At 34.2% G+C, this 25,817-nt stretch overlaps 1 protein-coding gene across 1 annotated transcript in view; it reads left to right on the top strand.

Annotated features, from left to right (window-relative positions):
* Nucleotides 1–25,817, top strand: part of LOC114339971 (uncharacterized) — a 1,137,809-nt gene that overhangs the window by 983,343 nt on the left and 128,649 nt on the right. The window contains exon 13 of the mRNA XM_050651968.1: nucleotides 12,876–13,236. Within this exon, the coding sequence (XP_050507925.1) occupies nucleotides 12,876–13,236 (361 nt within the window). The remainder of the gene's footprint in view (nucleotides 1–12,875; nucleotides 13,237–25,817) is intronic.

Genomic DNA, 25,817 nt, shown 5'->3' on the forward strand with positions numbered 1-25,817 from the left:
AGAAGAATTTTCAATTACCAAATTAAATATTGTTCATTTTACCGAATCTGGAATTGCAATGCTTTACAGCAACATGGAACAATGTAAAGGTTAGGTACATATTAAAGTCGAGTAAATATCTACTCATCGACATTTGAATTTTCCGGTTACTAATAATTATTATTAATTTCCGGTAATATATTGGCAATCCTGATTTATATAGATACCCACATAATATGTATTCAGATGTGTTGTGGATTGCCTACCAAAACAGGAGAACATAAATAAATTTCTAAATTTAAGAGTAAACATCAGCGCGTCATCAATAGTTTTAAAAAATCATACAGATTTAATAACTTCGTTTGTACAGTGGTTTAAAAAAGTTTATTCACCCTTAAACGCCCAAGGGTGGGTAAAAAAGTTCCACCTAATGCGTATTCCCTTGTAACATATTTATTACGTGTTTAAAAATTTAAAAAAAAATTATTTATTGTTAAAAAGACAGCCCTTTATCGAATGTTAATTTGGTTCTACCGATATTTTTGAAAATAAAAGTAGCATCTTGAGTTAAATATGGGTGGGCATAAAAATTACATTCTTGGTAAAACTTGTTACTAATAGTCCTGTCGCCAGGGGGGGTACAACGGCCTCGTTAATTCAGATGAACTTACTCAAGTTTTTTTTTATGTATTTTGACCCGTAGAACACGAATTTTTTGGGTAACAGTTGATCCGGATGTCGATAAGATTGTTATAGACCAAGAACTTGAGGAATCAAATAACAGCGATTTTTGGCAAAACAAAACAATATTTTGTATTTTTTGAGCCATTTTAAGTAAAAAATATTTCTACAAGTTTTTTCGCAGGATGCACAGTTTTCGAGATAAACGCGGTTGAACTTTAAAAAAATCGAAAAATTGCAATTTTTGAACCCGAATAACTTTTGATTAAAAAATAAAATAGCAAGTCTGCTTACCGCATTTGAAAGTTTAAGTCAAATTATATCGGTTTTAATTATTTGCATTGGTAAAAATTTATTTTTTTATTGTTTAACAAAGCTATAAACACGTAGGGTTTCCCGTGCTTTTACATGCGTTTTAACGCATGTAACGTAGAAATAGTCTTGATTGCACTAGTACCTATTCTACCTACTCGTTCGATTTTAAATGAGAAATCATAGAAACATCACTCACGCACTAGTTGTTTGTAGCTTTGTTTAACAATAACACAATAAATTTTTAGCAATGCAAATAATCAAAACCGACATAATTTGACTTCAACTTTCAAAGGCGCTAAGCAGAATTGCTATTTTATTTTTTAATCAAAAGTTATTCGGGTTTAAAAATTGCAGTTTTTCGATTTTTTGAAAGTTCAACCGCGTTTATCTCGAAAACTGTGCATCCTACTAAAAAACTTGTAGAAATATTTTTTGCTTAAAATGACCCAAAAAATACAAAATATTGTTTTGTTTTGCCAAAAATCGCTGTTATTTGATTCCTCAAGTTCTTGGTCTATAACAATCTTATCGACATCCGGATCAACTGTTACCCAAAAAATTCGTGTTCTACGGGTCAAAATACATAAAAAAAACTTGGGTAAGTCCATCTGAATTAACGAGGCCGTTGTACCCCCCCTGGCGACAGGACTATAAAGGTTTCTATATAATTTCTCGTTGGTAGGAAGAGAATTTATTTAATTATTGACGTATAACTACATAATCTACATAATTGTTCGCCAATGAGAAGGTTGAAAAGAAGAATGTGGAGAAAATCGACAAATCTCAATTACTGACTTTTACTGGTATATTAATTTTGATGTACATTTTAATTTTGTTGTAAGGTTTGTCAATTGTTTATATTAATATTGTAGAAAATGCTGTGTTTATTAAGCATAAGATTCTAAGTTTAATCCATTTCCAACAACTCTCAATAAATATATTAGCTATTTTCGAGGTGGATATTTTTTACCCACCCTTGGGCTTACATGGAACCTAAAACAGGTTGGGCGTTTAAGGGTTAAAAACCATTAAAAGTCATCCAAAAGGATTCGCAAAAGGTTTTCGATCTAGATCAGATCATCTTAATTGCGTTCTGTTTAGTACATGAAACTAGCAACCTTATGAAATTGGTAACATGGAGAAATATGGTTTACATGATACTTATATGATATTTATAGCGACTCCAAGTCGATGTTAAAAGATTGAATGTGTTAGGAGTGCTCAAAGGGCAACATGGTTCCCTGCTTGTGGTTCGTGCCAGTTCAATAGACTGACCAACAGTCCACAGACCACAGTTGGTCTGTATCCATTGAACTGACAAGAACCACAAGTTTTTATCGAGCAGGGAACCATGTTGCCCTTTGAGCACTCCTAACACATTTAATCTTTTAACATCGACTTGGAGTCGCTATAAATATCATGTAAAAAATATTTCTCGATGTTACCAATTTGATAAGGTTGCTAGTTTCATGTACTAAGTAAAACGCACTGAAGATGATCTGATCTAGATCGAAAACGTTTTGCGAATCCTTTTGGACGAATTTAATGGTTTTTAATAAACTTTTTTATACCATTGTACAAACGAAGTTTTTACTTCTGTATGATTTTTAATTATGGTATACAGCCAGCTACTGGGATTTTCCCATTGATTTTTTTTAAATATTTTTGTTTTTCGAAAGTTCTGCGAACTTTCAACAGTGCGTCGGTAGTACGACAGTGACAGTGACACTATACAGTGATGAGCGCGCTAATAACCGGCAAAATAACGCAAAAGATTGAAAACATATTAAGTTGAGATAAAAAGAAATGAAACTAGTAGAGGTGCGAAGTTTAGCGATAAAAAGCTATAAATTTACATTATATCTATTGTTTTCCACCTTTAGACGTATCGGACGAGTTTGGCAACTGTCACTGTGACAGTGACAGTTTTAGTTGTCATGCTCCTCTGATAGTCTAGAGGTGGGAAACAATAAATATAATGTAAGTTTATAGGTTTTTATCGCTAAATTTACCACCTTTACTAGTTTTATATGTTTTTATCTCACAACTTAATATGTTTTTCACCTTTTGCGTTATTTTGCCGGTTATTAGCGCGCTCATCACTGTATATACTATCAAAAAATAATTACTATACTTATAGGCTCGATAAATTTTGACAAATTACAAGTTCAATTTATTGTTATAGATAATCGATTTTTAGCGGGGGCGACGATACTGGTCTGTCTATTTATTAACATTTTTTTTTAATTCATTTGCTTATCTTGGATAATAAAAAAGTTAGGTACGTAACAACTAGCCATGTTTTTCATCAATAAATCCTCATTTTCTGCTTAATTTAATAGACAAGGCTAAATTAGGCTATAAGAAATTACCAAATTAATAGATGTCAAATTGTTAACAGTAAAAAAGTGTCTGGTTTGTGGTGAAAATTAGTAGATTTATTATTTTTTCTACAACCGTGTTAAAAATGCTGCTTTAAGGCACTACTGCTTTAAAAATTTTATGGCACTGCATTTTGTATTGACCGTATAGGCAATTTTGATGTAATGTCAAAAAAATAAAAAATGGAATGTCAGTCAAGTTCAAGTAAAATTTTTGTAGATATTGTCCTGTAATTACGTTTGTAGAAAAAATATTGTATGATATGCGTGTTAAAAAGTACATTTTTAAGGCACTCATGTGAATTGCAGAACTCGCTTTGCTCATTCTGCAAACTTTCACATGCGTGCCTTAAACGTGTACTTTTAACACTTATATCATAATAGTTATTTTTAAGGCACTCATGTGAATTGCAGAACTCGCTTTGCTCATTCTGCAAACTTTCACATGCATGCCTTAAACGTGTATTTTTAACACTTATATCATAATAGTTATTTATGATATAAGTGTTAAAAGTACACGTTTAAGGCATGCATGTGAAAGTTTGCAGAATGAGCAAAGCTATTTTTAACACTTATATCATAATAGTTATTTATGATATAAGTGTTAAAAGTACACGTTTAAGGCATGCATGTGAAAGTTTGCAGAATGAGCGATAGCGAGTTCTGCAATTCACATGAGTGCCTTAAAAATGTACTTTTTAACACGCATATCATACAATATTTTTTCTACAAACGTAATTACAGGACAATATCTACAAAAACTTTTACTTGAACTTGACTGACATTCCAATTTTATATTTTTTTGACATTACATCAAAATTGCATATACGGTCAATAAGAACTGCAGTGCCTTAAAATTTTTTTAAAGCACTACTGTCTTAAAGTAGCATTTTTAACGCTCGTATGGAGTGCTAAAAATTGCATTCTTAACACGGTTGTAGAAAAATAACTATTAAGTTTCAATTAAGTCCGTATTTTTTTCTGTTGTTGGGTGGAAATGGAACGGGCTACAAGGAATTTGACCCGCGATGATTGTGTTCAATCAGTGATCTTACATACGGAAGGACTTAGCTACCATGCTATCGGCTCTCTATATTAGTAACAGTTGCACGGAACAAATGTACGATAATGCAAGACCTCACGTTCACAAACTCTATTCGAATATTTACAACAGGTAAATCTTCGGATTTTGAATTGGCCATCGCATAGTCCAGATCTTAACCCGATCGAACATTTGCGTGACATAATTGGCAGAAGACTAATGCAGCGTTTGCCATCTGCTAGAACCTTACAAGAGGCAAAAACAGTAGATCTCGAGATTAAGAATGATATTGATCAAGACCAAATAGCATACCTAATTTGTAATATAAAAGTAGGTACATATCTCTTTTATTATCGAACATAAGCGAATCAACTAAAAAAGAGAAGGTTAAGAAAGCCTAAGGCTAAAAATGAGTTTTAAATTAAATATTTTATATATGCTGGAACATTCCACAGGGTGTTCCGAACTTTAAAAAACACAGTATGATTGTTACACCCGGTATAAAATAACTTTTACCTGTCTAGCAATAATATTGTAACATCGATTTTCTCAAATAATAAGGCTATAACCTACTAAAAAATCACTCAAATCGGACAACAGGTTTAGTAAATTCGAGACATCTAACATATCCCATTTTTAAGGTATTCCGTTAATATTGCCGCTGTGTGTTTACTTTAAAGTATATTAATTTATATTTTCCAAGACATAAAGTTACAGCTATCGTTTTACAAAAACACATTTCATCTATATTATGTACTTTTCATGAATATTTCAGATCGTAAGATAAGCATTTTTAAAAACCTCAAAGGAAAAACGAAAACGAAAACATCTTTTTAAGAACTCACCACAAAATAGATTTCAAGAATATTAAAAAGCGAGATACCTTCATTAAAAACCGGAAATAACGTTAACACGTTGCAAGGACGTCGAGGCTGAGATGCCAGCCGTTAACATTAATGAAGAGCTGTCTTCATTATCACTCAAAATTCAGGATACACGGTGAAAAATTAATCCTCCGAAATAAAATTCTTGTTGGTGTTAAAAAAATCTTTTAGCAGAACTCTAGTATCGAATTCGCATTATTGGTATATAGCCTGGGAGCCAGAGAGGTTGAGTGAGCACTTTTATGCCACCTTGGTACTTTGACGTTCTTTATGTTTTTTTTTGGAACACATAACTTTCTATTAACCATTTACTTTTAAATGATTATAAACTTAAGCTTCGATGGAGCTTTTTCAAGAATAACTTAGCTTTTGTACGGGCTTTTACGGGAGTGGTTGCTCGTGAGATTTTGTCTCCCATTTCCAACTTTAGTCTTTTTTTACGAAATAAAATTTTCAAAATAAATTTTAAACTTAATAAAGTTATTTTTAGCTTTACACAATGTGACTTTTGATGCGCTTGCACAATTTTAATCTAAAAATGTAGATTTTTTTTTTATTTATTTTTAAATACAATTTGTTACATCACAAAAAATGTAACACTAAGGGCCGGTATTTCAACATCTACTTAAGCTTTTGCTTAGCTAAGCCTGTGTCAAAAGTTAAGGAGAAGCTTAAGCTGGGTGCCGTATTTGCATCATTTAAACTGGTCCTCAACTGTCAAGTCAATTGGTTTGGTACCTCTGAATATGTCAGAGTTCCATAACTAACTGTTCTGAGGTAAAAATCAGTACTGTTAACATTTAATTTTATCTTGTCATCTGTATCTGTCTTATTTTACTTTACTTAATTTTGTGTACATGGTACACGTGTTAGTATATTGTCTATATTTTCTCTCGCTATTATGTTTTATTGTTATTTTGCATAAGCAATAGAAGATCCGTCTTTGTAATTTTGTTTATTGGATATATTCCTTAAAATGTCAAATTGGAATGTAAGTTTACTTTTGTAAAATAAATATACCAAGCATTGTAGAAATAAATATTTTTCATGTGTCTACACCTTCCAAATGGAAGAATTTTATTTAAATAATCGTTAATAATCCAATAATAACGTTATTACGCAAAAGTTCATTTAACTAATCGTATTAATCTATAAGTAACCTCAAAAAACAGAAAACAAATTTTAAGCAAAGGCTTAAACCAACTCCCGCGCGAGCTTAAAATTATTTGGTTTAAGCCTATGCTTAAGTTGAAATTGAAGTGGAAATACAGGCATCTAAGCTTAAGCTTAAAGTAAGCTTAGGTTTAAGTGCGGTTGGAAATACCAGCCCTAAGCATTTTTGTTAAACGAACAAATGTGAGAGGAGGTTTAGTCCAATGACTATCAACTCCTAGTAGGTTTGTTACTAATAACTACACTAAGTTACTTACTTTCACTTAAAACCTTAAAACACTTTAAGACACTTATGTTCTAAATGGCAAGTCAAGAGGAGTTCTACTTTTCAGTCTATTTAGTTGTGTAGAGTTGTCCAATAAATTCACTGCTAATTCGTTGGGGTGCATTTCCAGTCGTTTTAAATATTTATCACTGCATTTGATGATCATCTGCTTCACTGTCTCCATCTTCAAGTCCCTGTAAATGTCTGCATTTGGAATGAACCACGGTGCATTTGTGATAGCACGAAGAACCTTGGATTGAAACCACTCCAGTATTGCTAGGTTGCTGTCTGCTGCAGTTCCCCACAATTTAATACCGTATGTCCAGATGGGCCGGATGATTGCTTTATACACTTATATTTTGTTAGATAGAGATAAGGTGGATTTTTTGCCGGTAATCAGTAGTGTTTTTTGTATTTTATTCCTAGTTGCTTCCTCTTCGTCCAGATGTGTTCTCCATGTAAGCCCCTTGTCAAGGTGTAATCCGAGATATTTTACAGAATCATTTTTAGGAATATTCTTGTTATGCATTAGAATATTCGGTGTTTGTGACATTTAGTGAATACTACGTTAACTGATTTTGCTTCGTTGATCTTCCCTTTCTTAGCCCATATTTCAACTAGATGTATGTTTTGTTGCAATATTTCAGCTGGCTGTATGGGATCTGGGTTTTTTTACAGAATTGCAGTGTCATCTGCCAATGTGGCGATTGTAGATTCTACTCCAGTTGGAAAATCAGCTGTAAAGATTGTGTAGAGAATTGGTCCCAAGGCGCTGTCTTGCGGGATCCCAGCATTTATGTTGTGAATTTCAGACATACTTTCTTCGTATCTTGTGTAAAATAGCCTTTCTTAGAGATATGATTTTAGTATTGTATATAGCGGCTGAGAGATTTCTTTCTTCAGTTTGAATAACAATCCTGGATGCCAGACCTTGTCAAATGCTTGACTTACATCCAGGAAAATGACATTGCAATAGCTCTTTTCCTGGAAGGCTCTTTGTATAAAAAAATGTAGAAATAATATTTCAATATTATGTATATTTCAAAATTGTACAGGGCAAGCTCTAACATTATCTTTGCATGATTCATATTGCAAATACAAAACAAAATAATGCTAAATACACGATGGTCGCGCGATGAGAGAATATCTCACGTGAAGCTCACTGACTTAACAATCGGGTCAACTGAACCACCATCGGAGCAGACGAGTCTTATATATCTATACGATTGTAGAAGAAGGATAATTATGAGACTAGAGGCTACAGCATGTGTAATTTAACATGGAAAAAGTTGTGTGCAATATTCTGAAACCGTGAGAGAAAATATCATATAGAGACCAATGCTGGGTTAAAGGTAATTGTTTTAGCTTAAAAAAACTTTGCAAAGTTACTTTATCTTTACTAATGAATATGTTGTAACCACAAACTAAACATTAAAGATTTGAGAAAAAGTTTCGAATTGCACTTTACATTACATTGGCGAACATTTTAAGCTTTGGTAAATGTTTCTATGTTAATTTTTTGCCTAAATATTTAAAATTGGTTTACGCGCAAGAGCATTCGCTGCGAACTGACCGTAAGCCTCAAAGTAGGGATGGGAGAAACCTACCGGTTATAACTTAAAACCAGTTTTTTTACTTCGCAATAACCGGTTTTGCCGGTTGTTTTTTGTTACGTTTATAACCGGTTTTTTCTTTTTAATGTAATAAAACTGAATAATAAACGGTGAAAAACCGGATAAATGTTCTTAAAAAATAAAACCTTAATAGTAACCGGATAATAAAAAAATATGTTATGAATTTCGAGAAAAAATACGGTTTGTTTAAATTCATCAAAAATTCTTGATTTGTTTAACCTTTATATTCGTTAATGACTCTCACGCTCACTGAAATATGTTTAATAAATGTAATAAGCTGAACTAGCTATTTTGATGAACTCGAGAATAAGCAGGTGATGTTTGCTGAATTGGGGATCCTATAAAAAAACAGATATTAAAAGATATGTAGAGAGCGGAATATATGCAACACAACATTACCAAAATATGCGCATATATATGCATTACTTTTACTACAAATATGCAGGTATTTTTTCTAAATTTGTCTAAATATGCAAATGCATATTAAAAATATTCAAAAACAAAACAATATATTAAGTCGTAAGATCTTCAGAAAAGTTGCCTTCAAAAATACGTACATCTTTCCTCAAACAATCGAAGCCCTCATTTTTTTCTAAAACATTCTTTAATTTATTTCTAATTGTAATCCCTGTATTTCCCGGAATTTTTTGACAATGAGCAGAAAAAGTGTTAACAAGATTAACCGAATCACTTAATTGTAAATTCCTTTGTTCTAATGACTTTATTAGATCTGGTAAAAAACTAAAATTAACTTTTATGAACATAAGTTCTTTAGCAATTTGTACGTTACTTAAAGAACAAAGTACGTTACTTAAGCTGAAGAACAAAAGCGGAATTGTCTACAATTTGATGGATTTTTGTATTTTGATGCTTCTCTCTATGTCCGTCTTTATAGAAATAAAAGCGAATTTGTCGAATAAAAACACTCTTTCCAGAAAAATTTCTTTTGTGGGACATGATGCTTTTGTTTGTCAGTTCCTCATTTAAAAAATGAAATGTGAAAATGAATGTAACTTACGATTTTGGAACAGGCCATGCAAAATACTTTGTCTCCACTTAGCTTTTACTCGGGAAAACACTTTATCCAAGCACTTTTTTGAATGGTAGACATATTTAAATTTAATATATACCAATTACTTTAAAAACACTAAATACGATACAACGTTTACTTTAAACAAATGTTGGCCGGAAACTGACAAAATAATTATTAGACCCTTAAAAGCAGGTAGGTACCTACGACTTGCTACGCTAATAAAATAATATTTTTCTGGGAACACCCATAATTGTTAAATTCAGGTAGTAATGGGAAAGTCCAGATGAGCGATAGATAGATAAATAACGAGCTCGTTCATATCGAAGTTATTAAATTCCAACTAAGAGAGGAAAATTTTAAACTTTTATATAATTTATTTTTAAAATATGCAAAATAAATCGTGTTTAGCTTAAATATGCAATGTTGTGTTTGTTGTCTGAAAATATGCAATATATGCATCTATATGCACTTTGCATATATTCCGCTCTCTAGATATTAGTATCAATAGCAATCAGGTGTGTGCTGTGCAGAATGTGCAGTCATGGTGGTATTATTTATAATAAATGCTATACCTACACAAACGAGCCTGTGGAATTACTTAAAAAAAATGAAAAAAAGTAAAATAGTTTTGTGTATCTTGTATAGAATGTGAGTGGCCTGGATCCCGCATACCAAAAAAAGTTGATTAATAGCAAGCTGAAAATTTGTTATGTAGTAGCTTAACGGTGTCTAGTCGGACAAACTTTGATGTATGGTAACACTAGAACACAGGAAGTTTTAATTGTGGAACAGGTTAAAAATTTGAAACGTCAGACTACGAAAACGTTGCATGTATTTTGTCGGACACAACTTCCAATGGATTTGTTATTATTTCATTATACTCTCACGCAAAAATTAGACTGATATTTGTCACCAACTGGACATTTTAATAATAGGTCGGGATTCCGCGTATGAAAAAAAAACCGATTAAGCAAGCTGAAAATTTGTTAATAGCTTAAGGGTGTCTAGTCGGATAAACTTTGATATATGGGAATACTGTAACAGGGGCAGGTTTAATTGTGGAACAGGTTAAAAATTTGGAACGGTCAGACCACGAAAACGGCACATTTATTTTGTCCGACAAAACAGACTTAAACTCTCCAAACAGAGATTAACCTCTCATGCAAAAATTAGACTGCTATTTATCACCAAATGGGCGTTTTAATGAGTGGAACATGTCGAATATTTCAAATGACAGGAATTATGACAGGTGATAAATAGCAGTCTGATTGTTGCATGAGAGTTTAATCTCTGTTCGGAGAGTTTAAGTTTGTTCTGTCGGATAAAATATATGTGCCGTTTTCGTGATCTGACCGTTCCAAATTTTTAACCTGTTCCATAATTAAAACTGCCCCTGTTCCAGTGCTCCCATATATCAAAGTTTGTCCGACTAGACACCCTTAAGCTATTAAAAAATTTTCAGCTTGCTATTAATCAACTTTTTTTCATACGCGGGATCCAGACCTATAAGTCTAACACGAAAAACGTGTCAAATGGCAGGAATTATATTGGTAATAAATAGCAATCTGATGTTTGCATGAGATTTTAATGAAACGGTAACAAATCAATTGAAAGTTCTGTCCGACAAAATATATGGGGCGGTTTCGTAATTTGATGTTCCAAATTTTTAAACTGTTCCACAATTAAAACTTCCCCTGTTCCAGTGTTCCCGTACATCAAAGTTTGTTTGACTAGACACCGTTAAGCTATTAACAAATTTTCAGCTTACTATTGATCAACCTTTTTTTTGGTACGCGGGATCCAGGCCTGTGATTTTTTTTTCAGATATGCAACAAATTTGCAAAACATTTAGGACAATAATATATCCAGTTCAGAATTATAACAACGATTCACTATTTTTGTTTTACTATTTTTGATGTTACATTTTTATTTTATAATTCATATATATATATATATTATGTATGTAAATAAGTTTCACTACTTTTGTATTTTTAAATTATTTGGTATTATTTGGACCCGAAACTGTCATTGGGTTAGTTTGTTGTTTAAAGGGTGTAACAAAAAGGTAGGTCATAAATTAAATAATATATTCTGGGACCAAAAATATATCGATTTAACCTAATTTACCCTAGTAGAAATATGCACTTAAAAAAGTTACAGCTCTTTGAAGTTACCAAATGAAAATTGATTTTTTCCAATATATCGAAAACTGTGAGATTTTATATTGAAAATAGACATTACGGATATCACAAACTAAAGTGCAATGTAAATGTGACATTGTAACTTATTGAGTATTGAATATTGATTCAAAAAACCAAAAACCGCTTTTTGGAATAACCGGTTAGAACCATCAGATTAAACCGTAAGTTAAAAAAACCGGTTTAACCGAAAACCGGTGTTTTGTCAACAATCGCCATACCTACCCCAAAGCGCGTTATTAAAAGTTGATACCGGTGAACAAGAATAAAGTTAGCGGAGTTGGTGTGGGTAGAATGAAGGAACATTTTTTATCAATGACCAAAGACCGGGAAGCGGCCGATTAATACTAGGCTCAGGCGTGGGGTGAATGGAGACAGTCGATAGGTACCAGATCGCAGGAACGGGAAAGGGCGGTGGACTCTGGTCAGTACGTAAAGACCGGGGTAGAAGTTCTTAGCATATCAATACTTTGGATCGAACTTGGGTATCATCCTCAATGTCGATTTGGTTTGCAGCGGATGTTGTCCTTATTGGATTGTTGTGATATGTCGCTCTTCGAGGGATTTTATGCTTTTGCCTGTGTCCTATCTCCATATTTTTCTTAAGCTATTTCTTTGTGGAATTTATGTAATTTATTATTCTACAGGGTGAGTACGGAGGAACCCCAAATTTTAAGACTGTATAACATACGTAATAATAATTAAAAATTACTCATATGTTGTTATTCGATTTTTATTTGTTTCCGAGATACGGGTTGTTAAAATTTTTCTTACAAACTGACGAATTATTTTTTGCTCTAAAACCGGTTGAGATGTGCAAATGAAATTTGGTGGGTTTTAAGGCGTAGTTATTGCGTATTTTTTAACATAAAATTAAGAATTTTATATTCACCATTGGCACGCGCACGGGTAATAGTCTGAAATTTTTTAAAGATCAAAATGGTACACCACTGAAATATTTCAAATTAGATGGTTAATCCTATGCAAAAGATCTATTACTACAGTCCATTCGAAATTTTAGGGGCGCTAATGGATCCACTTTAAGTAGTCCAAATAGAGTTAGGTCTCAATAATTTCAAATATCTCGGATGTACATTTATTGAAAACGTAGCAAAATAATTTTTTTAAAAATTATGTAATTTTTGATAGTTTCTTGATTTATATACTTGAATTTTTATTGTGTATTCATTAATGTATAAATAGGTACATTGTGATTTAATTTTTATTCATACTAAAATAATCATGTACCCAATACTCTTTCAGTGTCTTTATATATTTTTTTTCTTTCAGGAAAATACGCGCAAGTATTACAAAGCACCTCCAGAAAAATAAACCCCACACAAAGTCTTCGAATATTAAAAACAGCCGCACCTTCATTATCAAAAGGAAATAAGCAACGGCAGATAGACCCCACCCCAGCCGCTGCCGTTAATGAAGAGACTTCTTCTCTACCGGCCGAGAACGCCATAAAATCTACGAGGAAGTCCTTAGGCGCTTCCGGGGCCTACAAAAGATTCAAAAACAGGCACAAAGAACCAGACGTCGCCGTCTCCGAAGAGGACAATGATCGTTCCGACGCTGCAACAGCCCAACCCAATTACAAGAAATCTCAGAAAAATAGGAGTCAATCACAGAGCTCAAGAAACTCTAAGTGAGTATTTCTTTTGTAAGTGATTACTTTTAATTGCTTCAGTTGTTTTTAAAGTTTGCTGGTATTTTCTCTCTCGAGAAGTAGAAATTGTGATTGCGAATAGAAATGCTTTTTCTTTTTTTTTATTTCTTGCTAATGAAAAAGAGGCGGCGTTTCAGTAATTTAAGAGGTGATTGACTACAACTACGGGGGTATATGTAATAATAGCTATCTACATTTTTACAGTTTATATTTAAAACAAAATTAAAGGATAACAAAAATTCCTAAACATGTTTACAAACAGTTTTAAACAATATAAAAAACCATAAAGAGTAATCATGCAAAGGGCTGGAAGCGCTGTGGTCAAAAAATACAAGTAAGTGCAAAAATTTATATAGATAAGTGTGTATCATCAATCCTAGCTAAAATTTAAACAGAAAACCAAACTCAATTGAACTGAATGGACTAGAGCTTATAGTTGAGTAACTGTCTAACGCATTGTACAAAAGAATGCTTTCCTACGCCGACCGAATAATGGGAGGATATCAGTGTGATTTCTGACCTAATGAACTATCACAGCAGGACCAAATCTTTATTCTTGCAGAAACATCAACAAAACACAAATAATGACTAATCTGGTGCTAAATCGTAATAGTGTTGTTGATGGAATGGATATTGAGCAGACTGCATCTTATAAGTACTTGGGACATGAAATTCGTTTGTTAAGTGATAACCAGACGTGTGAGCTCCCACGTCGCATAGGATTAGCCTGGGCAGCGTTTGGTAAACTGAGCTATGTACTTAAATCGGACTTAGCGATATGCCTGAAAAGGAAAATCTTTGACCAGTGTGTATTGCCTGTACTCACTTATGGAGCGGAAACATAAACACTCACAAAAAAGGTAGTGAACAAGATTCGCATAACTCAGAGGGCTATGGAGCGCCAGATGCACGGGTTGTCTCCTTGAGGGACTGAATCCCAAACGAAGAACTACGTCGTAGAACAAAAACAACGGACGCCGTCGAAAGAATCGCGTCGCTCAAGTGGAATTGGGCAGGACACGTCACCAGATTGTCAGACAACCGATGGACAAAACATATTGTCGAGTGGAGGCCACGAGAAGAAGCACTACGGAGCAGAGAACGACCACCAACCAGATGGGCTGACGATCTGAAGCGTATTGTCGGCAACTGGATGCAAGCCGCACAAAACAGAGAAAGATGGAAAGAGCTGAGGGAGACCTATGTCCAGCAGTGGACGAGTACGGGTTGATGATGAGTTAATAGATCTAAATTGTCCTGGTTATGGTGGAGTTTTAAATGCCGCTTTTCGTCTTAATCAACTAACAGAATTTACACTCACATGAGCAGCGAGCATGGTCAGAATTCAGACCGATCTTTGAATACCCCTTCATTGAAAAAATGGAATAACATAGGCTGATGAGATATTTGGCCTTTATGTAACCTTGCTTTAGAACAAAGGTAATTCGAGAGTCAGAGATTAACATACATGGCACTGTCTTTAATAGATTTATGAAAGTTGTCGGACGTGCAGGTGGCATCGCTAAAATAGCTAAGTCCACAGAGTCTCTGACGATACATTTTGGTCAGTAAGAGCATACGCACGAGAATCGGATTAAATATAAATGCACAAAAAACTAAATATGCATATATGCTGTATTAGGTTCAACCACCAACCACCTAGAGGATTAATAAATGACAATTTAGATGTGGAAGGCTTGGAAACTGTTACATATGTACCTAGGCTCCCTTTTGACTAAAGATAGCAACGTCAGAAGGTACATTAAAAGCAGAATAGGGCTTGCAAATAACTGGTACTATAGCTTGAGAAGACAGGTAGCTTCAAAATAACGTAGTATAAAAATCAAAGTGACCGTCTATAAAGCATTAATAATAACTACTTACACCAAAGAACGAAAAACTAGACGGTATTCGACAAAAGAATGCTCCCCATCTCCGACCAAATAGTAGGAGAATATACATGTGGTTTCCGACCTAATAAATCAACAACAGACCAAATCTTTACAGTGAGGCCGATTCTTAAAAAATCCCCGGAGTTTGGCACCGACACCCACCACGTATTTGTGCAATTCAAAGTAGCATACGGTTCAGTTAATAGATATAAACTTCTCCTGGCTCTGGTGGAATTCCAAATAATGTTTAATCTTATTCAACTAACTGAATGTACACTCGAGCGTACATGAGCAGCGAGCATAGTCAGAATCTCGGACAATCTTCTAAGACCCTTCAATTGCAAAAATGGACTGGGACAGGTTGCTATGCTATGGTGTCATCTATTTAACCTTCATCTAAAAAAAAGTAATTCGAGAGTCCGAGATTTACATAAAGGGCACTATCAAAAAAATCTGTGCAAGTTGTCAGATATCCAAATGACATCGACATCATAGCTCGGTCCACAGAGTCTCTGACCGATGCGTTTTGGTCGTTAAGGGCATCTGTACAGAGAATGGGGCTAAATATGGTCCAAAGACCAAATATATGTTTTGTGCTAGGTCAAGCAACCAGCCACCTATCATCATCATCATTCTCTTAGCCTTATCCCTATGAGGGGTCGGCTTCCCTAATTGCATTTCTCCACACAATTCTCTCTAGGGCCATATCACTGTTAATCCCCTTTACCAACATGTCCTGCCTTATCGTCTTTCCCCAGGTCTTCTGTGGTGTTCCTCTCATACTCCTTCCAGGAATCTGCACTTTAGCAATTCTTCATATTGGGTGATTAACGTCTCAACGTTGAACATGACCAAACCATCTTAACCTATGCTCTCTCATTTTGGCATCAATTGGTGCCACACCTAGACTTCCCCTAATATACTCATTTCTAATTTTATCCTTCTTTGTCACTCCACTCATCCATCTAAGCATTCTCATTTCCGCCACATACATTCGTTGTTCCTCTTTCTTTTTCACTGCCCAACATTCAGTTCCGTACATCATAGTCGGTCTTATGGCTATTTTATAGAATTTTCCCTTTAGCTTCATTGGAATTTTTCTGTCACACAACACACCACTCGCTTCTTTCCACTTCATCCATCCAGCCCTAATTATACTGCATGCATCTCCATCTATTTCTCCATTACTCTGTAATACCGATCCTAAGTACTTAAAATTATTGCTTTTCACAATCATTTCACCATCCAAAGATACGATTTTATTTGCAGTAACTCCATCTTTAAATGAACATTCCAATTACTCTGTTTTTGCCCTACTAACTTTTAAACCTTTTTCCTCCAGAGCTTGTCACCACTGTTCTAGTTTTGTTGTAAGTCTCTTTCACTCTTTCCTATTAACACTACATCATCAGCATAAATTAGGCACCATGGAATGCTACCCTGTAGTTTCGCTGTTATGTGGTCCAAAACTAATGAGAATAAATACTAAGCACCGAGCCTTGGTACAGTCCTACTTTCACCTGAAATTTATCAGTCTCTCCCACACCTGTCCTAACACTAGTCATTACTCCCTCATACATATCTCAACCAGCCACCTATAAGAGTAATAATTGACGATTTAGAATTGGAAGACGTCGCGTAACTAAGCTGGCTGTTGACTAAAGATAACACCATCAGCTTGTAAACTAAAAAAAGAATAGTGATTGCCACTAAGTTTTACAATGGCTTGAGAAGACAGAAAGCCTAAAAAACCGATGGCCGATGGGACAACGTACTAGAGGAAGACCGATATACTAAATTTACAAACAAGATGTAGTAGAAATAAACAAACCAAGACACGTTCAATACTACTAGGAACACTCCTGAATCATAATTTACAATGTATAAACTTTGGGAATAATTATTTTGAATTTACAATGTATATACATTGTAAACTATGATACGGGAGTGCTCCTAGTAGCATTTAACGTGTCTTGGTTTATTTATTTCTACTGTATCTTAATTGTAAATTTAGTATAGGTACTACAACCTAGAGCATATTTATAAAATATATTGGAACGGAATTAGAGCATGGAGAAGTGTTGCCAGAAATATGAGTGAGTGAAATATTGTTCTGAAAAAGGCTTTGGCTCATAATGAGCTAATATGCCACTGATGATGAGAATAGTTGAGTAAAACATGGTCGGAAAAATAAACAATATAAATAGGAAATAAACAGCTAAGAAATCGGAAGTATAATATAAAAAATAAGATTTTTAATAACGTATTTAACAATAGAGGTTTGTTCCTTAAGAGGGTAGGAGCAAAATTTCGGGCCAATGCTTTTTAAATGCATTAATTTTTTTTTAATCCTGAGAAAACTATTAAGTATTTTTGAAAAATTTAAACGCTCCATGAATTATTATAACATTACTACCGAGGTTCGAAATTCCCTGGTAACTTGTTATTATTATTATTATTATTATGTTTATTTTAATAAGTTAGAGGAGTGAAAAAGAAGAGAAAATTGTGATTTTTAATTTTAAATATCTCATTGAAAAGAAACTTCTTGTTTATTCTAAGGGACTTTCTGCCCTCGGTAATAATGTAATTTTTCATTCTGCGTTTGAATTTTTCACCCGGCATTGGTTGCTAGGTAGGCTTGTACGCGGTTGTTCGCGCGTGAAATTTTCTCTCAGATGTCCAACTTTGGCCTTTATTTTCAAAATAGAATCTTTAAAAAAAGTATTAAACTTTTTTTATTAACTAATAATAAGAACATAATAATATAACATAATAGAACATAATAATAATATGAAAAGATACAAAAAAAGATAAACATTGAAAAAAAAACTATCCCGCGAAACGAAATATACATAGAGTTCGCATTTCGTCGAACACATCCGCCTTCTATTAAATTATAAAATGATGTTATTTCAGGTTTTAAGGGGAAAAATAAAATTAATTTTTATACAAAGTATGTGGCGCCGGTGGTCGCGCGATGGGAGAATCTCTCACATGAAGTGCACCGGCTCAACAATCTGGTGATACTAAGTCAACTGAGCCACTATGTAATCGGACCAGTCTATTATATTTGTCGAAGGAGGATAGTTAGGCGACTAGAAGGAACTACAGCGCGTATAATTGCCCAGAAAAAATGTTATGACCAATTTTCTGAAACCGTGAGAGAAAATCTCATATAGCGACCACTTCTTCTTCTTCTACGGCACTAGAGCCCAAATTGAGCCTTTGCCTCCTTTATTTTTTGCCTCAACCCTTGCTTGTCTGTGACTGCTCTTCTCCATACACGGATTCCTAAAAGGGGCTTGTGCGTCGCTGTTTACTGTGTCTTCCCAGCGTTTTCTTGGCTTTCCAAATTATGGTCTCTTTCCCTGCATTCTAGCAGTACATGCATATAGCGACCACTGCCGGGTTAAAACTATTTATTCATTTATCTGAAAGTACTATTGCAGGATTAAAAAAAAATGAATGCATTTAAAAAGCATTGGCCCGAAATTTTGCATATACGCTCTTAAATAACTCTTTTTTTATGCACAATGAATAAAAAAATTTCTCCATCTACCCAAAGATTTTCATGAGAGTGCAACAATAATACTTGGATAATCATAACTTACATTGAAGAAAAAAACATAATATTACTATTTATACTCGTATCTCTGTGCAATGCAATACATTGAAACCTTTTTGAGTACACCTTCCCATACTAACTGATAATTTTTAGAAATGCCGTCTCTTTTTTTTTCGATTGTTTTATTGATTTAACTTCTGGGGGTATATAAACGATGTCAGGGTAGCCGCAGCAGTTGTATAATTTGATTACCTGCGTCAAACACTTTGCCGTTGATGGGTTACTCTGTGGTCATTTCATGGCCAGATCATTTCAAAATTTGTTGTATATTCAGATGAAATAATTTTATATTTAATATTCTTGGCAATTTTTAAACTTTGGATATTCGTAACAAAAAATTTGGATTTTTAGTAATTCTCGTTTTTAAATTTAGTTTTACCAAATTAATTAGACTTTGTCTCTAATAATTTACAATGAATAGTTATTAAAATATTTTTTCGAGAGACTTTGTATTTTCTTTTCTAGTGAGTTTACGAAAAAAGAAAAATTATTTATTAGCATATCAAAAAATATGCTATTTTTGCCTATTTAATTATATGAGATAATGAAGAAGATTTTGCAACAAATAATTCCACAAAATGTTTAAAAATATATATTAATAATATCATGGTTTTGTTGACTGATTGTAACATTGGATAGGAGATAATATATCAACATCTAGGTGTACATTTATCATGAGTAAAGGAAATAATCCGAGTGAAGGAATAAAATACAATGTATTTAAAAAATTATGTTAAAACCATTAATCATACGCATGAGTATTCCTATACTTACTATAATAACTAAAATACCGGAATGGAATCTTGGTTTTTGAATACTTTTGCCTTGAGTCGATCGAGCGTTCGACGGTTACAGAACACTCCAGTGATTAAGCTCCATTTTGGGTTGATGCGAGATTGTACGTCGACAGATACTTAAATTCCTGTACTTTCTTAAGGTCCTCTCTGTCTGATCTGATGTCTGATTGTGTCTGTTGTTCCTTTCATTGTGGAGTTTTTGCTGCAATGTGTGCCTGATGGAGCCGGCGAGGATGTCGTCGGCAAACAACAGCGCTTATGGATGTGGTTCTTGATATTTGGCGGAACCAACGATTGATAGGGTAAGCTGGTAAGCTGGGTCGGCTGTAACTTCTGACCTTGGTGTGAAGAAGTAGTGACCCAATAAACGTAGGCTTAAGGAACAACGTGTAAACTGAAGGCATACCAGATAAGGTCATGCTACACGCTATCCAAGGCTAGCTAGCTATCAGTTTAAAGACAGCTAGGTGCACTGACACCTCCTATGATCAGGGACCAGATCCCTAGCAGTAGGTATCTGTCGCCGCTGGTGGACGGCATATAATTACATGAGGAGGATATTTTTTCTTGTTATTTATCTTGCATTCTCCTTTATTTCTTCATTATATTTTTGCTAATATTCATTACACATTACACATTCATTAGAACACACTTTTAAGAAGGCAGACCGGAACGAATATGGTATCAATATAAATGGAGAGAAGCTCAGTCATTTGAGATTCGCAGATGACATCGTCCTTATAGCCAATTGTATGGATGATGCAATAATAATGTTGAACAAATTATATCACACTTCCTTAGAGGTCGGACTAAAGATTAAAATCAACAAGAGGCAAATAATGACTAATCTGGTGCTAAATCGTAATATTGTTGTTGATGGACTGGATATTGAGCAGACTGAATTTTATAAATACTTGGGATATGAAATTCGGTTGGGAAGAGATAACCAGACCTGCGAGCTCCCACGTCGCATAGGATTAGCCTAGGCAGCGTTTGGTAAACTGAGCTATGTAATTAAATCAGACTTACCCATATGCCTGAAAAGGAAAATCTGTACTCACTTATTCGTCCAGAAAGTCACTGCGCATCCGCTAGGAAAAATATTCCGATTTGGATTTTTTGCACAGTCTTACTCAGAAAGGATCCCTTTTAACAAATTTGCATGTTGCCAGGACCAAAAGTGGGTCAAAAATTTTTTAAACGTTCTTTTTCTTTTCCTAAAATTATTTTTTTTTGTATGGAACAAAGTTTTTTTGGGTTTTTTGGATCATTCTAAACAGAAAAGGCCTTTAGTGACTTTTCTCTAAAGTTGATAGTTTTTGACATAAGCGATTAAAAATTGAAAAATTGCGAAATTGACCATTTTTAACACTCAAAAACTATGTGAAAAACTGAAAATTTGAATGTTACCAAGGTAGGTAGATATCCTTTAAACATTTATTGATGAAATCCCGAAGAGTTTTTTGCAACATAATATTCAAAACTCCTTTGTTTTTTAATTGCTAATCAAGCGTACACGACACTATTTTCCACCGTTGCATGTATACATTACGGTGCAAATGAAAGGAATAAATTCGTTCTTTCGTTAACCGGCGACTTTAACGAAAAATCCCAAAACAGGTCGATTTTTATTTTTAAGTTATGCTGTTGTGGCATACATATATGGTATACTAGTGACGTCATCCATCTGGGCGTGATGACGTAATCGATGATTTTTTTTAAATGAGAATAGGGGTCGTATGCTAGCTTATTTGAAAGGTTCTTCAATTCTCTATTCAGTAATATAAACATTTACATAATTATTTATACAGGGTGTCCAAAAAATTTATACTAAATTAAATTATTTGGCAAAAAAGCAGAATTTATGTAATTTATTTAATTCAAAATACATTTTACTGCTTTCACAAATTAGAAATCAAAGTTTATTTCACAAATAAACATTGCTTTTTGCTTAAATTAAATGTTCCGACTTCCAAGAGGTAGGTGGCTGGCGGGAGCTGGCTTGAAGATTGAATTTAATCGAAAAGCAATGTTTATTTGTGAAATCAACATTTTTTGGTTTTCGGGTAACAGTAAAATGTATTTTGAATTAAATAAATTACATACATTCTTCTTTTTTTTTTCAAATAATTTAATTAAAAAGTTTTTTTGGACACCCTGTATAAATAATTATGTAAATGTTTATATTTCTGAATAGATAATTGAAGAACCTTCCAAATGAGCTAGCGCACGACCCCTATTCTCATTTTAAAAAATCATCTATTACGTCATCACGCCCAGATGGATGACGTCACTAGTATACCATGTATGCCGCGATATCATAACTTAAAAATAAAAATCGACACGTTTCGTGATTTTTCCTTAATGTCGCCTGTTTACGAAATAACGAATTTATTCCTTTCATTTGCACCATACTGTATACATATGCAACGGTGGAAAATAGTGCCGCGCACGCTTGATTAGCAATTAAAAAACAAAGGAGTTTTAAATATTATATTTCAAAAAACTCTTCGGGATTTCATCAATGGATGTTTAAAGAAAAATCTACCTACCTTGGCAACATTCAAATTTTCAGTTTTTAACAAAGTTTTTGAGGGTTAAAAATGGCCAATTTCGCAATTTTTCAATTTTTAATCGCTTATATGTCAAAAACTATCAACTTTAGAGAAAAGTCATTAAAGACATTTTCTATTTGGAATGATCCAAAAAAGCCAAAAAAACTTTGTTCCATACAAAAAAAATAATTTTAGGAAAAAAACAAAAAAAAAACGTTCAAAAAATTTTGGACCCACTTTTGGTCCTGGCAACATGCAAATTTGTTAAAAGGGGTCGTCCTTTTTAAATAAGATTGTGCAAAAAATCCGAATCGGAATATTTTTCCTAGAGGATGCGCAGTGGCTTTCTGGACTATTATGGAGCGGAAACATTAACATTAACAAAAAAGGTAGTGAACAAGATTCGAATAACTCGGAGGGCTATGGAGCGCCAGATGTTGGGTGTCTCCCTGAGGGACCGAATCCAAAACGAAGAAATACGTTGTAGAACAAAAACAACGGACGCCGTCGAAAGAATCTCGTCGCTTAAGTGGAATTGGACAGGACACGTCGCCAGATTGTCAGACAACCGATGGACAAAACGTACTGTCGAGTAGAGACCACGAGAAGAAGGACGACCACCAGAGAACGACCACCAACCAGATGGGCTGACGATCTAAAGCGTATTGTCGACAACTGGATGCGAGCCGCACAAAACAGAAAGATGGAAAGAGATGAGGGAGACCTATGTCCAGCAGTGGGCGAGTACGGGTTGATGATGAAGATGAATATTCATTACATGGAGATCGAACCTGGTCATTTCTCTGATAATGTTGTGGTTCTGTCCACTTTGGTATATATGCTTTGTATATTCCAAATTGACATTTTAAAATACTCGCAGATTCTTTACTACCACTGATATTAATGGGCTTCCGAGAACTGAGGGCAATTTATAATGTTTACTCTGAGGTATTACCATAGAAAAATATATTTATTTGGGTTCCGGTTGATATTCTAGGCGTAGAATTTAAATAGCATTCAAATTATTTATCCTAGTCTTTAGGATCTTTTATTCGCAACAACTTTCTTAGAAACTCATAGTTGCGTTAAAAAGAGCTCGGCTCATACCCAACATAAACCTGATAGGTACTATAATTTTAATAATTTTTTAAATACATTGTGTGTACACATGCATGAACTAGGTAAACCTTTGTTGCATGTTTAGTATACCGATATTTAGCATGACAAAATGGATATAAATGTGACGATAAATGAAAATAATAGGGTGAGGGATGATTTAATAAATTTCTTTCTGAATATCAAACATCAATATTTAATGAAATTACTAATGCAAGATTTTTATAAATATTTGTATGTATATTATTATGACTACTAAGCAAAGAGATAATATTGTAATATAAATTGGTGGAAAAAATATGGTGGCAGAAGTGTTTGTTTGCAAAATATTTTTAGTACATAATTCCAATAAGATAACTACTTCTATTATATTTTTTAATTTGCAGTATGATAGCAGCAAGTTTTGTAATAGTCTGGTGTTCTTATGGTAACCATATTGTAAACTATAGATAAAGGGGCCTTTGATCTTTATTTTTCAATCATCCAACCTGAAAACTAATTTACTGTACATCTTGTTAAGATAGGGCGGTTTTTCAACGTTTGATACCGCGGTTTACCTGAAAAACCCAACCGCCGCGGTTCGAGTTGCCAAGAAACAAATGGAATCGAACAAATGCAACATTTCCATCGTCAAATCGCGGCGGTTGTATAATACTAGGGGAGGAATGAGACCGCCAGTCAATCGCTGGCTCTCATGTGTACGATGCAAACGTCGGCTAACCGCGGCGTCAACCGCTGGCAAACCGCATACATGAAAACAAGCTCTTATGGGGAATTCTCACGACGAGGTCGAGGCGCGTGTTGAAGCGAGCTTCAAGTGGGTCCTAATTTAAACGTCGGCAAAGAGAGATATAATATATATAATAGTGGAAAAGAAAGAGAACGCAGATACCCTACAAGACAGTAAAATTAGTAATATTTACTTTGTGAAAAAATGTCCCGAATATGTCCCGAAGAATACAGGCAACCAAAAAGTTGACGGCCCACAGTGGTGGAGATAAAAATATTAGTTGGTTTTTTTAATTCTCACAATGATAAAAATTAGAACAAAACGTAGTTTGACCATAAAATTACCACGCCACTGATCGTACCCTCGGCTGACGAGACATCCACACTATCCACAGGCTAAACAATTTTAGCATTTGGTGTTATTTTAAGGGTCATAAACACCACATTTTGACAGAAATTTCTCTATCTCTTCATGCGTTTAATCTTTTTCACGTTGGGTTGAATTCCGTCTTCAGTTTTTATCTTTTTCTGTTACATTTTTTATTTCACTCATAATGTCACAACACGCTCTGTCAGTTTTCCTCTTTACGATTGTTGCTTCCGATTTGTTTTTCGCACCTATTGTTTGTCGACGTGTTTCTTCAGCAAATACCTTAATATTTTTGGCAGTTACATAGTTTCCGAATTAACGAGGGGGTTTTGTTAAATGCTCCTTGTCCAATCTTGTCCAACAAGATATCGGAAGAAGGCTAGTGAAACGGAAGTGTCCGCAATTTTGGCGTTCTTGCCTTTCGCTTGGTCTCACAGATTTAATAGGTACAACTAAGCATAAGGAGCCTCTCTATCGCGGTAAAATCCCACGGATATTGTAGATTTAATGAAGGTTTTAGTGATCTAATGAAAGTAACTGTGTTTCACCTTTCCCCAGAGGCGGATCTACGGGGAGAAAAAATGGAGATATTTCCTCCCCTAACGTGGTACAAAATTAAAGAAAAAAATTGTTAAAACATAACAATAGACTAGCTGTCAGAGATGAAACTTAAACCACAGACAGACACATTCAACCCAGTTAAACTTTTATGCAGTTTGTGTTTATCTTTTTCGTGTTTTTTGGTTGGAGTTTTACTGGAAGTTCCCCCTAAGACAAATTTCTCCTCCCAAGGCAACTGTCTAGATCCGCCACTGCCTTTTTCTATGGACAACTATATTTGATTCTACAAAGGGCTAACCGTAACATTTTCTTTTTTTGATACAAAGTTGTGGTTTTTTGTAGATTGAAAAAAAAAATACCAAGCGAATATAGCGAAAATAACAAATTATAATAATTATAAAAAAGTATCTTCCTGCACCATCTCTTCACATTATGTAGTTATTTGAAGGCTTCTTATCCTTAGCGCACATTTCTTTTGCGGGTATTGAAGCGAGAGCACGTACATAAGCTACAACATTTTTGGTCGAAAATTTCTCAGCTACATTTCTTATTTGAAACATTTTTTACGAGATGCAGATTATTGCTAAGTTGATATTCCCCCCCCCCCCTCACACTTCAAAATAGTTTTAGGGGGAAGCCCGGGGGAAGGAGTGGCAAATTTAATTCGTTGAACAATTGTTTAGTCTTTTACAAATAGTAGGCATCTCATGATTTTTGATGTAAAATAATTAGGGAAGCATAAATTCAAAAATTTAGAAATTCCCATTGAGTCTCCTATGGCCCATTTCACCACGATTCACCACCCGTTATACAAGAGGAATCTGATTTTCCATATTTTTCTATTATTTTAAAATAACTGCCAACGTAGAGAGCTGAATAAAATAATTTCAATGTTACAATTGTGATTTAGTC

This window comes from Diabrotica virgifera, chromosome 5, assembly GCF_917563875.1.
Source record: "Diabrotica virgifera virgifera chromosome 5, PGI_DIABVI_V3a".
Taxonomy (NCBI): domain Eukaryota; kingdom Metazoa; phylum Arthropoda; class Insecta; order Coleoptera; family Chrysomelidae; genus Diabrotica; species Diabrotica virgifera.